The 13,524-nt window shown below is 36.5% G+C and overlaps 1 protein-coding gene across 3 annotated transcripts; it reads left to right on the top strand.

Annotated features, from left to right (window-relative positions):
• The first annotated feature begins 1,659 nt into the window (after positions 1-1,659).
• Positions 1,660-12,388, top strand: RNFT1 (ring finger protein, transmembrane 1). Of its 3 annotated transcripts, none has more exons than XM_037069878.1 (9): positions 1,660-2,030; positions 3,180-3,631; positions 3,827-3,903; positions 5,216-5,316; positions 6,716-6,869; positions 7,461-7,619; positions 8,307-8,372; positions 10,893-10,994; positions 11,604-12,388. In XM_037069878.1, exons 2-9 carry the CDS (start codon positions 3,232-3,234, stop codon positions 11,736-11,738), a joined length of 1,194 nt encoding a protein of 397 aa, XP_036925773.1. In that variant the 5' UTR covers positions 1,660-2,030; positions 3,180-3,231; the 3' UTR covers positions 11,739-12,388. The 3 variants fall into 3 exon arrangements, with proteins under 3 accessions (XP_036925773.1, XP_036925774.1, XP_036925772.1); XM_037069877.1 differs by having other exon boundaries at positions 1,665-2,030; positions 3,177-3,631; XM_037069879.1 differs by lacking the exon at positions 10,893-10,994 and having other exon boundaries at positions 1,662-2,030; positions 3,177-3,631.
• The last annotated feature ends 1,136 nt before the right edge of the window (positions 12,389-13,524 follow it).

Genomic DNA, 13,524 nt, shown 5'->3' on the forward strand with positions numbered 1-13,524 from the left:
CCCCCCCACAAAACTCATATCGAAGCCCTAACCCACAATGTGATAGTGTTAGGAGGTAGAGGTAGGTGATTAGGTCATGGTGGAGGGCAAGGCCTCCACCAATGAGATTAGAGCCTTTCTAAAAATATTACAAAGAGCTCCCTCCATCCTTCCACCATGTGTGAGGACAGAGCAAAAAGACCACATTTTGGTAAAAAACAAAATAAAACAAAACCACATTTGTCTATGAACCAGGAAGCAGGTAGGTACTCGCCAGACACCAAATCCGCTGGCGCCTTGATCTTGGACTTTCCAGGCTCCCAAACTGTGAGAAATAAATTTGTTCTTTAAAGGCTATGCAGTCTATAATATTGAAGCCTAAAAGGACTAAGGCTGCCTTACTGACCCAGAAACCTATTTTGTTGGGAAGACAAACATTAGTCTCCAAGACTTACATTCATGAAGACTTATGAATACAAAACAAACAAACAAGCCAGTATCTTAATCCACAGTGAGAAGCAGATCTAATACTGAGAGGGGAAACGAGCTTTTCCAACCAAGGAAAATGGTTTGGTAACAGGACTAATTGATTTAAGCAGTCTCAAAGTGGATAATTGAGGCTAAACAGTGGATTCAGTTTACTGATATAGGAGAAAATGAAATGGAAATAACGTCATGGTTCAGGCACCTCAAAACTCACCACCAGCGAACTAACTTGGGTAAAATTGTTGTGAATAGTTTTACGTTGGGCAGTGACCAATTAAAAAACAAAGCACCATTCTTTCCACTGGATATTCAATTCATAAAGTGTGTGTTTGTATGCAAATTCATCCTCTTCAGTGAGGAAAGACTGAACCCCTTGACAAGTGAACTCAGCGCCCATGGAATAGAATATTTCATTTAAAGAACTGTGGCAAGACTATCAAGCGCTATTTATTTGACATGAATGTCTAATAAATTTTAAAAATTACGATGGGGAGATTCAGCATGGAAAGCTATTGGTGGTTGCGGAGGGTAGGGGAGATTCAGCATGGAAAGCTATTGGTGGTTGCGGAGGGTAGGGGAGATTCAAGGAATACATTTATCATCTTTTAAAATACAGTCTGGGCGGGTAACAAGAGGCAGTTTTTTGTTTGTTTCTTTCTTTCTTTTGCTTAAGCTTTTCCTTAATAAACTTTTTGTTTTAGAACAGATGTTAACAGAATTATAGTGGAGAGAGTACAGCGTTCCATATACCCCGCACAAGGTTTTTAAAAATCTCCCTTCAACGTCCACCCCTACCTACACTCTCCCCCACGTCTCTTTGCTTCTGTCCCCCTCAGGTTTTGGCAGGGCCGAGTTTGCACAGCGCAACTTTGGGATTGCAAGGAAAATCCAGTTCATTTAAACCTTCGCCACCATCAACTACAACTAGGTCAGAAGTCAGACTCGGGAAACCCCAACGCGGAAACCCTAACGCTCTCGCCCCGCCCAGAGACGCGCGGAAACCCTGGCCTACGTGGCTCCTCCAAGTCTGGTCCCGAGAACGGGGCGAAGCGAGGTTAGCGGGGAGGGCGGCCTCAAGAGGGGAGGGGCCTGGGGCCGAGGGATGAGCCAAGGGCGGGACTAGGACAGTCCCTACTTCAGGCCCCTCCTCCGAAGGCAGCTTCTTCGAGTCAAAACATTTTTAACCTCTAAACGTCCACAAGAAATATGGCGGGTTACCTATATATATGCACTACGTGTTGGTAGTTTTGTTTAGTGTAGACTCCTGAGCTAGGGGGTAACCTCTCAGGCGCAGCCCAGCGCCCTCCACCGCCACCACCCAAAAGCGCCTTGCTTCCGCGGGGCCACCTGGTCGCAGCGTGCACCTTAGCGTGTCGCGTAGGGGGGCGGGCACGCGCACGTGAAGACTTCGGGGGAGCGAGCGCGCCGCCACCGCCTCGGAGCTGGGCCGGGTTAGCTGGCAGTGGGGCTTGAAGGTGATGGCTCCTACGGAAGGCCGAGAAGCCACATCACTCGCTCGTTCTGCAATCGCGTCCGGGGACTCTGTCCCCTCATCGTCATGAGAGGTCAGGCCTGGGAGAAACGGGCGGAGGCCCTGGCAAATGGGCTCTGGGGGGAATAACTGAGACACTCGAAGCTCGAACGTGGGTGGAAAATTCTGTCCTAGGGATTCCGGAAGAGTTGTTTGCGTTTTTCTTCTATTTCTTGCTGTTGCATGTTGGAAAGTGAGAGGGTTCTATGTTTGGGGGGAGGGGGGGTGTCCATGGAAAAGACCCTGAAACTGTCGCGTCCAACTTGTCTTCAGAGGTTTGAGGGAATACATAGCACCATTGGCATCGGTGAAAGCTTTTAGTGAAAGGAACTAAAAGCCAAACTCCATAACTGAAAAAACAAAATTCAAACCTAGGAATGACATAGAATGACCTGCCATTAAACTTAGTTTCCTCCTACAGAAAAGCCTGGCTGGCATCCTCGAAGGCTGCCGCACTGGTCATTTAGGCCTCCTTTCCTGTCAGTGTCCTCTTTCGTGACCATCCCCCACCCCAACTTCACACACACCTCGATGATGGCATTTTTAATGGGCAGACCGTGTTACTATCCTTATTAAGACCAGGGTTACCTAGCAATTACACGGTGACTCCCCAAGTCTCCCTAATTTAAAGGTATTTGGGTAATATTTGGGGTGGGAGAGGTAATACTCTTAGTATTTACTAGAAGCCTTTTTATTAGCTTTGGGAAAGATGTTTAGCATAAAACAAATGTGTAGGTCACCTAAGTGAAATGTTTATTAGTTCTCCATGATGATACTTAGTATTGACTAATTTTTTTTCTTCCTAGCCTTTCTAAGCCTTTTAAAAAGTTATTCTTATGAAATGTAGTATCTACATTGGAGACGAAACTGCTCCCAGTGGGCACAGTACATGTACTGAAGTATTAAAATATGAATACTAATGCTCAGATCTTCACATCTACTAGGCACCCATATTCTGTTCTGCTGATTCCTTCTCATTAGAGAACTGGACGCATCAGCTCAACTTCTCTTGTAGCAGATGTTCCCTAAAATACAGTTTGTGTAAGGCAGCCAAGCCTTGGCAGTAAGGGAGGAGTCTAGTAATAAATGATAGATAACCTGAAAATAATTCATTGCTGTGGTTATCAGCCTCTCCTTTAGTGAATTGTTCACTTAGAGCATTTTCTGCTCTGATTTTTAGAAGACAGAGACCTGAAGCAAAGAAATCTGGATCACAGAAAAAGTATTCAAGGGTCATGCAAGCCAACTGTAGCCAACTGCACAGTCCTCCAGGAGCTGTAGGCAGTGAGGATGCCTCAGCCTCCCAATATGTCCACACAAGATTGACAGAAGGTTCTTGTCTTCATTCTGGAGATTTGCATATCCAAATAAATTCCATACCTAAAGAATGTGCTGAAAATCCAAGCTCCAGAAATACAAAGTCAGGTGTCCATAGCTGTACCCATGGATGTGTACATAGTCGCTTATGGAATCACTCCCATAATGAAGCAAGGCAGCCCGATAATACTTCTGTGGAATCTGGAGATCATGGTAGTAACTCCTTCTCAGAATTCCAGTATCTCTTCAAGTGGCTGCAAAAAAGTCTTCCATATATTCTGATTCTGGGTGTCAAACTTGTAATGCAGCATATAACAGGTAAGGTATAATAAAATATTGAATTGTTTCATTGATAAACTCACTAAATTTTCATTTTGGTAATCTACTTTATGTATTTTAGTTAACTTATTTTCTGCTAGCTTTTAAAATTGTAAATGTTTCTTTTAAGTTTATGTCATTGTGTTGGCTCATTTATTTTTTTCTTGTAATTAACTGAAACTTATTATCTAACAGGAATTTCTCTTGGAATTGGACTGCTTACAACTTTTATGTATGCAAACAAAAGCATTATAAATCAGGTTTTTCTAAGAGTAAGTATAACAAACAATGAAAACAATTACTAAATGCTTCTCTCTATATTATATACTCATTTTTGAGAGAAATAGGAATTAAAATAGTTTGACAAATTTAAATAGATATATTGTAACACCTATACTAAGTTTTGTTATGTAAATGACACGGCATAAATGATTTAATTGTTTTCATCTTAATAATCTTTGTAAGTTGTGTTCCTGATATAGAAAAATTGGACAGAAGGATTAAAAGGTTCAGAATGCTCTATTTGATCTGATCTGTCAAGTGCCATCATGTTTTATGAGATAGTTTAACCACAATAAGTAATATAATCATCATTAAAAACTTAAGCTATTGCACTGTCAGATTTAAAGTAAACAAAATGTACATTGAATAAATGGGTACTGATCTTAAAGAAAATTAACCCAAGAAGTTTTTCTCTAATATAAATTATATAAGAGTGGTATTCATATAAATTACTGGGAAAACTAGGATTAGTTTATAAAATTTCACCTTCAAGCAACTTCAAAGGGTGTAAAGGATCATGAATTTTGACTTGGAAATTTGTAGTTCAAATCTATCAAGCCATTAAAAATTTAATTCAGGGTTTAAAACTAGTAAAAGTTTTAATTAAATTAGTAATTAAAACTTAATTTTAGGCCTGGCTGGTGTGACTCAGTGGATTGAGCACCAGCCTGCAGACCGCAAGGTCCACCCGTTGATTCCCAGTCAGGGCACAGGCCTGGGTTGCGGGCCAGGTCCCCAGTTGGGAATGTAGGAAAAGCAACCAATCAATATATCTCTTGCATATCACTGTTTCCCTCCCTCCCTTCCCTTCGCTCTAAAAATAAATAAATAAAATCTTTTAAAAAAAATTTAAAGACTTGTTAAAAAACAAATTACATTATTAAATTATTGTTGATGTCTGAGAACCTAAAAATTATGAACACTGATAAATGCATCTTTAAACATTTTATATTGTCAGGGAGACAAAAATAGGGAGCTGCAGAGGTAAAGTTTACATTTGGGTGGATCCTTTATGTCAATTTGTACAAGATCTGACTTCATTGAAACATAGGTAATATTTTTTATACAATGAAATAACTTTTATTTTTAAAATGTGGTTAAATATGGGTTCTGTTTTGTTCACTAAAGATATATAAAAGAGTGTGATGATGTACAATTTAACATATTCTATGTTTTTAATAAGTTTAATCTAGTAAAACATTCTAAGTTAATACATTAGTCATTAAAGTAAAAATAGTTTAATGATATTTAAAATTATGGCATAATCCAAAGTAACAAATTATAACATTATTTATTTTTCAGGAAAGGTGCTCAAAGATTCAGTGTGCTTGGTTACTGGTATTCTTAGCAGGATCTTCTGTTCTTTTATATTACACCTTTCATTCTCAGTCACTTTATCACAGGTAATTAGAGGTCCAAGTACACAATCACATTTTTTATGTAATAATATTCCTTAACATTTTGCATATATTTTACTTGCACATACTTATTGTTAGAGTTCAATTTTTACCTGTCTGTCTCCTTCCAAGATTGAAAGCTCTGAATGACTTACTCAGATTTGTATACCCAGTCCCTTGGCTCCTGACAGGTGCTCAATAAATATCTGATTTTTGATACTTAAATTTTTATTTCTGCAATCAATAGTTATTAAGTACCATTTACTTAGTGCTGGTGGTAGTATTTTTTGGTTTTTATTTTTATTTTTGACAAATAAAAATGTATTTAAGTTGTACATGTTTTGATATATGTATACATTGTGTGATGAGAATACTTGATCTTTGTTTCTAGAAGAAGATGACTTGCTAAAGGACAGTAGTTGTTAAGTTTTCATGTTAGATGGAAGTGTTTTGAATTTTTGGCTTTAATCAGATAATTAGAAGTCCTGGTTTTCAGTAGTGTTGGAGAGATATGGACAATCTTGGAAATGGTTTATAGGTGGAGCCAGTATCACTCAGATTGGATTGGGAGGGTAGGCAGAGGGGTAAATCAAGGATGACTCCTGGGATTTTAGTCTTAAGCAACTGGACAGATGGTGGTACCATTTACTAGGCTTGGAAAGACTGAGAAAGTAGCTGGTTTTGAGGGGGGAAAAATCTATCATTTTGTTTTGAACATACTAAATTTGAGATGCCATGTAAAACTCTTAAGAAAGTGACTATAGATATATGTCATGAGCTCAGAGTAGAGGTTAGGGCTATAAATTTTGGTGATGAGCCTATGATTGATATTTGTAAAACCAAGACTAACCAAGGAAAGTAGTCAGAGGAGAGGGCCCAGGACTGGACATGCCCACATGTACGACAAAGGAAACTAAGAAGGAACCATCATCAGTCACAAAGGACAAAACATAGGGAGTATTAGAAACCTAGGATAAAAATAATTCAGGGAAGGAAATGGAAAAAGAGACATGACCTTTGAATTTAGCAAGATGGAGGGAGTTGGTGATCTTGACAAAAATTCAGTGGAAAGAAGTGAATGGAATCCTGATTCGAGTTGGGTGAGAGAATGGCAGATATCTAATTTCAGTGAATTTTCTCAGGTTACAGGCTAGAAAGGTACCAGCCATGACAAGTTAGGAAGACTATTCTTTATACTATGGAGGAAAGATTCGAAATTCAAACATTTAAAAAATCTCTTTAAAATAAGCAAATGATCTTCTGTTTACATGAACGCTAACATCTGCCAAATTCATATTTTTTACACATCAAAGTAAAATATTCAGTAGCAAATTAAAAACCCATATATGAATACTTCACCTTTGTAATGTTGCTCTGTTAAGTTTTGATGTTTTTCTCTGGGTAGCTTAATTTTTTTAAATCCTACTTTGGACCATTCGAGCTTCTGGGAAATACTTTGGATTGTTGGAATTACAGACTTCATTCTGAAATTCCTCTGCATGGGCTTAAAATGCCTTATTTTATTGGTGCCTTCTTTCATCACGCCTTTTAAATCCAAGGTAAGAAACTAACATGTTTTGTTGGTACAATATTTAGCAAACCACATTAATGTTATTTAGTCTCAACCTAATTTTATTATCTCAGAATAGCAACCATTTGCTTAAAGACTTGCACCAAAATATTAATCTATTAAAAGAATAAGAATTATATTTGCTTCAGAATCATCTCAAAATCAGTTCCTATGTCATATATGGAAAATATTTAGATTTGTACTTTTATTCTCCTCCAGGGCATTATCAATTGATGACCGACTATATGCTATTATTCAATGTTGTTCCCATATTCAAATAAAACTGTAATAAAAATTTTTGTAATCAGCAAAAACACATATAAGTTTCACTTGTAGTACATAAAATGCTTCCACTATGTTGTTCTTTGGAAATTCTTCTCAAACAAACCAGTGAGTGACCATAATATGGGAGAAGCAGGTTGAGGTTGTTGGTTATAACCATTAGCATTATGAAGACTAATTCAGTTATGTGTGTGATTATGTCATATACTTATGATGTTCTCAATACAATATAAAGTATTTGTGTAATGTATGTAATTAGCATAGGTAACCATTTCTTTTCTTTTTCCTTCCTTTTTAGGGTTACTGGTATATGCTTTTAGAAGAACTGTGTCAATATTACCGAACTTTTGTTCCCATACCAGTTTGGTTTCGTTACCTTATAAGCTATGGGGAGTTTGGTAATATAACTAGGAGGAGTCTTGGGATATTGCTGGCTTTACTCTACCTCATACTAAAAGTAGGTAGCGTTATTAATCTTGTCATTGTGTGATTCATATAGTGATTACAGGTTTTATTTACTATTGCTTTCCTTAACTGGTTTACAGTTTATCATCCTATCAGTAGTTTGACATAAGTTCTAGATCTAATTAGAGATGGAGAAATGGAAATATGTATCTTTATCTTAACCCAGTGGTTCTCAGATGTTACTGGGGCAGTGGACTTCCACACAGCATGGATTATCTATGCTGTGGAGATGTGGGGAGAATAGAAATATCCATCTCCAACAGTAGCATCTGTCATGCACATAATGCTGACACTAATGGAGTATCATATCCTGTTTCTTCTATGCCTTTTCCCCTCAGCTTAATCACTTTTATGAAACTATAAAATCTAAATGTTAAAAACATATGGACCAAGTAAAATTGCCTTGTCTTTGACATAGTTAACTTTTTGTCTTGACCAAATTGTACCTGTAGGTATTCAAATGTACTTTTGGGGGGGAGGGTGAGGGGGGAGTGTTGAGTTGGCTGAAACCTGTAAATTGAGTAAAAATTCCATAATTGGATTTTAAATATAGATTGAAATTAGTTGTGATATGTGATGAACATTATTATCAGTATTTTATATGGCACCTTAGCTTGAATCTCTGGGTTTAGCAGAAAGGGCTTTTTGAATCAATAAATAACCTTATTTCCTCTTTCAGCTTTTGGACTTTTTTGGACATCTAAGAAATTTCAGACGGGTTTTGCAAATATTTTTTACACGACCGGTAAGTACTTCTTAACCATTTAAGAAAAACACTTTTAACCTTTCCTCATTATAAATAACTTTTAATTCAGTAATTTTGCAAATGTGGATTTCTTACTTTTATAACACTTTTCTAGTACTTTGGTACTTAGGCCTATGAGAATGATTTAGGAGTATCTATGATCAGTTTCTTGACTTGTACATTAACCTGATTAACCTGAAAACTGGTATAATGCTTATGTATTTGAATGTGCTTGCCTCTTCTAATCACTTGACATTCTTAAGGTCTTTAATAAACATTCCCTGAAGTATCTTATCATGAACTGTGTAGCTGTTTCTTTTTTAATCTATAGGTACTAGCTTTGTGTATTTCCATTAACTCCTTATTCAGCTTCTATGAAAACACCTTCACTGTAATTTATTATGTGTATGAAAAAAGCTTATTACCAAAAATCATGTCCCTTGCAATTTTCTTACTGGAAAAATCTCCCCACTGATACTCAACTCTGTGTGCATAAATAAGTTCACAGCATGGAATTTAACAATACATTGAGACTTCAATGTTAGCCACAAATGTGATTATTATGTGATTCTACTGATGTTACAAATTGCAGACAAAAGGGTGTCATAGGCTCATTTGCTATTTATAGCCTTTGTGGTCACCAGATTTCAGAGTTTGATCCTCAATTTTACAGTGCATTAGGTACTTAAACAATTACATGGCCAGGATTTAGGGCATCTGACTAAAAGAATGCCAACATAATAATGTATGTTGAAAAAACAAAAAGAGAGGATTGTATCTCCCAACTGGATTACACTAACTGGTCAAGTTACCCTGTCCCTAAGATAATAGTAATGTAATTAATTTTGCTGCCTACTGTTTAGACTTCATCCTTTAGACAAGGTACAGTATAATAGAGAGTTCAGCTTTGGTTAGGTTTATTCATTATGTGAGTCTCAGCCATTTTACTCTACTTAATCTAGTAAGGCTGTGTGACAATTGTTTGACTCTCTGTCTCTGTGAAACAGAGTATCACAATCATCAACTCTTTGATTTACTCCCGAGTCTCTCAGGAACATATACATGGACATGTATATATTACATTCCTTAACTTTGCCAGAGAAATGGCAATCACCATTAAGAAAGGAGTCTGCAAAATGCCAAAGTGCTAATTTGAAAGCTTGTCAGCCTAATAAGTATCTGCAGTGTACTCTGCTAAGTGACACTGAAGGGAAATTGGCACCAAGGTCATCCATTAGTAACCTGAAAAAATCTTAGTATTTTTATCCGTCGTCTTAGTTTGACTTTGTTAACCCTTGATATTTAGTACAAAAAGTTTAGCTCATAGCTTCAGATTGTTGAGTCAAATCATGCTTTGCTGTCACTACCATGACTGACTGAACTTGGATGTTTACTCCCCTTTTAGCCTCCTCTTCCCCATAATTTCTACAAAATTGATCTCTTTTGTAATATTTTGATACATCTAGTTAATAACTAAGTTCTACTGAATTTGGTGAGGAAGTTACTAAGATCTTTAAGAGATCAGAAAATTTTTTAGGACCTTAGAAGGAAATTCAAAGAATTGCATTATTGTTCAGCCAGTTAATTTTGACAGTAACTCTACCCAAACTACTGCAGAGGAAATAAGATTATATATAAGAGGAAATAAGGTTATTTGCAACTAGTTTTTTAATAAAATTCTACCAGTCTTTCCTAGTACTAAATGCCCTTTGTGTCAAGAAAAACTAAACTCATTTTTAGACTTAATAGTAAGGACACTGTTTAGTCATCCCCAACTCTTCTTCACGCTTAACTTATCTGGAGTTTACAAAAATTAGATTCCTGTTGTCACATCCCCATATATTTGGCTGGACTCATTGAGTCAATCTCCAGTAGGGAGCACAGAAATCTGTTTTTTAACTTTTCCTACTTATTGATTATAGAGCAAGGAAGGGAAACAGTGATTTGTTGTTTCTACTTATGTATGCACTCATTGGTTTGTTGTATGTGCCCTGACTGGGGATCAAACTTGCAACTTTGGTGTATTGGGACAATGCTCTAACCAATGGAGCTACCCAGCCAGGGCCAGAGATCTGTTTTTAAAGCTGTCTCTCCACCTGAGTTACATTCAATCAGACAAGCTCTGGACTGACTTTTTTTGATTACCATAGATAAGTGGGCTCGATTCGGCAATATGGGATCACCTAAATACATTGATGTAGATTTTATAATATTTGTATTTCAGATTGCTTAGGCTCTTAAGCCAGTTGAATCCATGTTAAATTTGAAGCCCTGTTATTATTCAGGAAATCTAGTGAATCTAAAAACCTTTCAAGATCCTGTTATGTATTTAATGAATTTACCTTAATGCAGCCCATCAGTATGTGGTTCTGCATATGTAGTTCAGCTTTGAAATACTGTGCCATTTGGGAGAGTTTTCAAGTGCCTAGTTCCAAGTAGATTTGAGAAACACAGCATCACCTACATACTGGAAGAACAGGAAAAGAATTTGTAGATGAACAGAACTTCTTATCTTCATAGAGTTACGGAGTGACTGCCAGCAAGAGACAGTGTTCAGATGTGGATAATATTTGTTCAATATGTCAAGCTGAATTTCAAAAGCCAATTCTTCTCATCTGTCAGGTAATTATATTCCTAAGCAATCTAAATACACCACTTCTGTGACTTGTAAAAGTCACATTTATGTTAGTTGTAAGGGGGGAAAACTACAACATTTAGCAGAAAGTAGCATTCAGGACACATACTGGTAATTTATTTGTGGTTAGGGGTTTGGTAGCTTAGTTAAATCTAGTCCCTTATGTTCTGACGACCTTTACACAGATCGGTTACCAATATGATTTAAAAAACATGCTATTTTAAATAACTGGACACTAGTTTTTTAGAATAATACCAGCATTTCTTATTGGATCATGTAAGGCCCTTTCCTATACTTTATGGCAATTACTCTCAGAGACTTTATTAAGCCACTAAGTCATTATATTTGATCTCCAAAGTTACCACCTAGGGATAGCATGTATTTGATTAAAAGTGGTTAAATGGGTAGTACCACCACAAGAACACTAGTGACCCTTACTCCGGAATGTCATACTTACTGTTTTCTAATTTGTAAAGTGAAGGGATTAGTGCTTTCCAACATCTCTTTTCCCTCTAAGAGTATGATTGTCTACAATGTGATGAATTTAAAATAAAAATGTCATCAAGTTTAAAATGTAGTTCTTAATTCCCTTGCAGCATATATTTTGTGAAGAGTGTATTACCTTATGGTTTAACAGAGAGAAAACATGTCCGCTGTGCAGAACTGTGATTTCAAACCATATAAACAAATGGAAAGATGGAGCTACTTCATCACACCTTCAAATATATTAAGTTGTATAACCTTTTAAGGACACAAAACAGCGAAGTGTTGTAGTCCAGTTCATCAAAAGATTGAAAGAACCCCATGTTTTAAAAAATATGTATGTTCAACCGAATGCATATGCAACATTATTCTATCCTAGTTATTTGACAGATTGCAGTGTTAAATTGTGTTTTTCTTGTTACCAAAAAAGCAATTGGATAACTAAAGCTAGTTCTTGGAGGAACTCAGGTATTCTTTCCTAATGTTGTTTTCAGAATAAAGAATATTTTTCTCAATATTTTAAGAAACACATTATCTGAAAGTAGAATTTTCTTTAGGGTTGACTTTATAATTCCTATTCTAAAAATTCTTAAAATTTTCATAAAAGTATTTTTAAATGAAAGTTCTAAATGCTATGTTTTACATGTAACAATCAGATTTTCTAAGTAAAGATTTACTGAGGGTGATATATTTTAATACTGCATTATTCTCTGTAGTATGATTAGCAATACAATGGAAATTGATAATTTAATTTATTGTTTGTGGACCTCTTACATACAATCTTGCCATCAGTTCGTGACCTTGCTTGTTGTATAGTGCCATGGACTATCTTGAAGTAACTATTAGAATTAATTCACATGGAGCCCTAGCTTGTGTGGCTCAGTTGGTTGGAGCATCGTCTTGTAAACCAAAAGGTCACTGGCTTGATTCCCAGTCAGGGCATGTGCCTGGATTGCAGGTTGGGTCCCTGGTGGGGGTGTGTAAGAGAGGCAATTGATCAGTGTTTCTCTCTCACATTGATTTTTCTTTCACTCTCTCTATCCCTTTCCCTCTCTTTATAATCAATAAGCATATCCTCTGGTGAGGATAAAAAATTATAAATAAAATGATTCACATGGATTACAAATAGCTGGCTTTGTGGTAATTTGAATAGTTTTACAAACATGACCAACTCCAATCTTGGAAAAAGAATTCCTCTTCTAACTAGTGTTCTCCAGAAGAGTTCTGGAAGCTAATGCTTGAATCCCCATTACTTGGGAGATTACAGCTTGCACTCAGAGGCAACCAAATGCTTTGGGTTGTGTGATTTGTTTGCCTCTTATCTGCATAGTGTGGTAGAAAAAGGAATTAGGCATTCTACCCTTGAAACCTCTAAGAGGGACCAATATCTGTAACAGAAGTCGGAAGTAGTGGTTATATCTAAGTTTAAAGTACACAGCCTCTGCCCATTTTCTTGATCATCATCTATCAGTTTGAATTACAAGTAAGATATAGTGAGAAGAAGTTGGGTAGAGGTAGAAAACCAATTTGCAGTGTTGGTAATGATAAAGGCTAAACCAGCATATAGATTAATAAGGATCATGACCAACCAGCCATAGGTTGTCACTTTCATGCTTGTATGGCTACCCTAATTTGCAAAAGAACTTAAAAAAGCTTGTAAGTTTTTACCTCAGGTATATATTGCCAGGTTATAAGTACACCTGTTTCTACACATTCAGCAATGATACATTTAACTATTATCTCCTTTGAGAACATTGCAAATGTTGAAACCAGCTTACTTGGTCTTGTACCACCTTCCTAAAAGTTATTTAAGCATAAGGCAAGGGATGGGTGAGAAAGACAATTTGGGATTATAATTTGGAAGTGAAGATACATAAGCTGACTTGTTAAAAACAGAGGAATAGCACTTTACTGCATGGGTTACTTCTACCCTATTATTGTGTAATACTATTTACTCTATGGCTATATTCATAGCTTTGTTTCCTAATATAATTTAGTAAAGGAAATGCCCAGTAGGCAGTGTTTTTTTTTTTA

This window comes from Sturnira hondurensis, unplaced genomic scaffold (genome assembly GCF_014824575.4).
Source record: "Sturnira hondurensis isolate 20B ecotype Veracruz unplaced genomic scaffold, ASM1482457v3 Scaffold0018728, whole genome shotgun sequence".
NCBI lineage: Eukaryota > Metazoa > Chordata > Mammalia > Chiroptera > Phyllostomidae > Sturnira > Sturnira hondurensis.

Bases quoted from the DNA above. Each gene is read 5' to 3' on its own strand.
- RNFT1 (XM_037069878.1), top strand. From the start codon at position 3,232: ATGCAAGCCAACTGTAGCCAACTGCACAGTCCTCCAGGAGCTGTAGGC. The intron at 3,632-3,826 runs GTAAGGTATAAT...ATTATCTAACAG, and splicing joins TGTAATGCAGCATATAACAG to GAATTTCTCTTGGAATTGGA. The intron at 3,904-5,215 runs GTAAGTATAACA...TTTATTTTTCAG, and splicing joins TAAATCAGGTTTTTCTAAGA to GAAAGGTGCTCAAAGATTCA.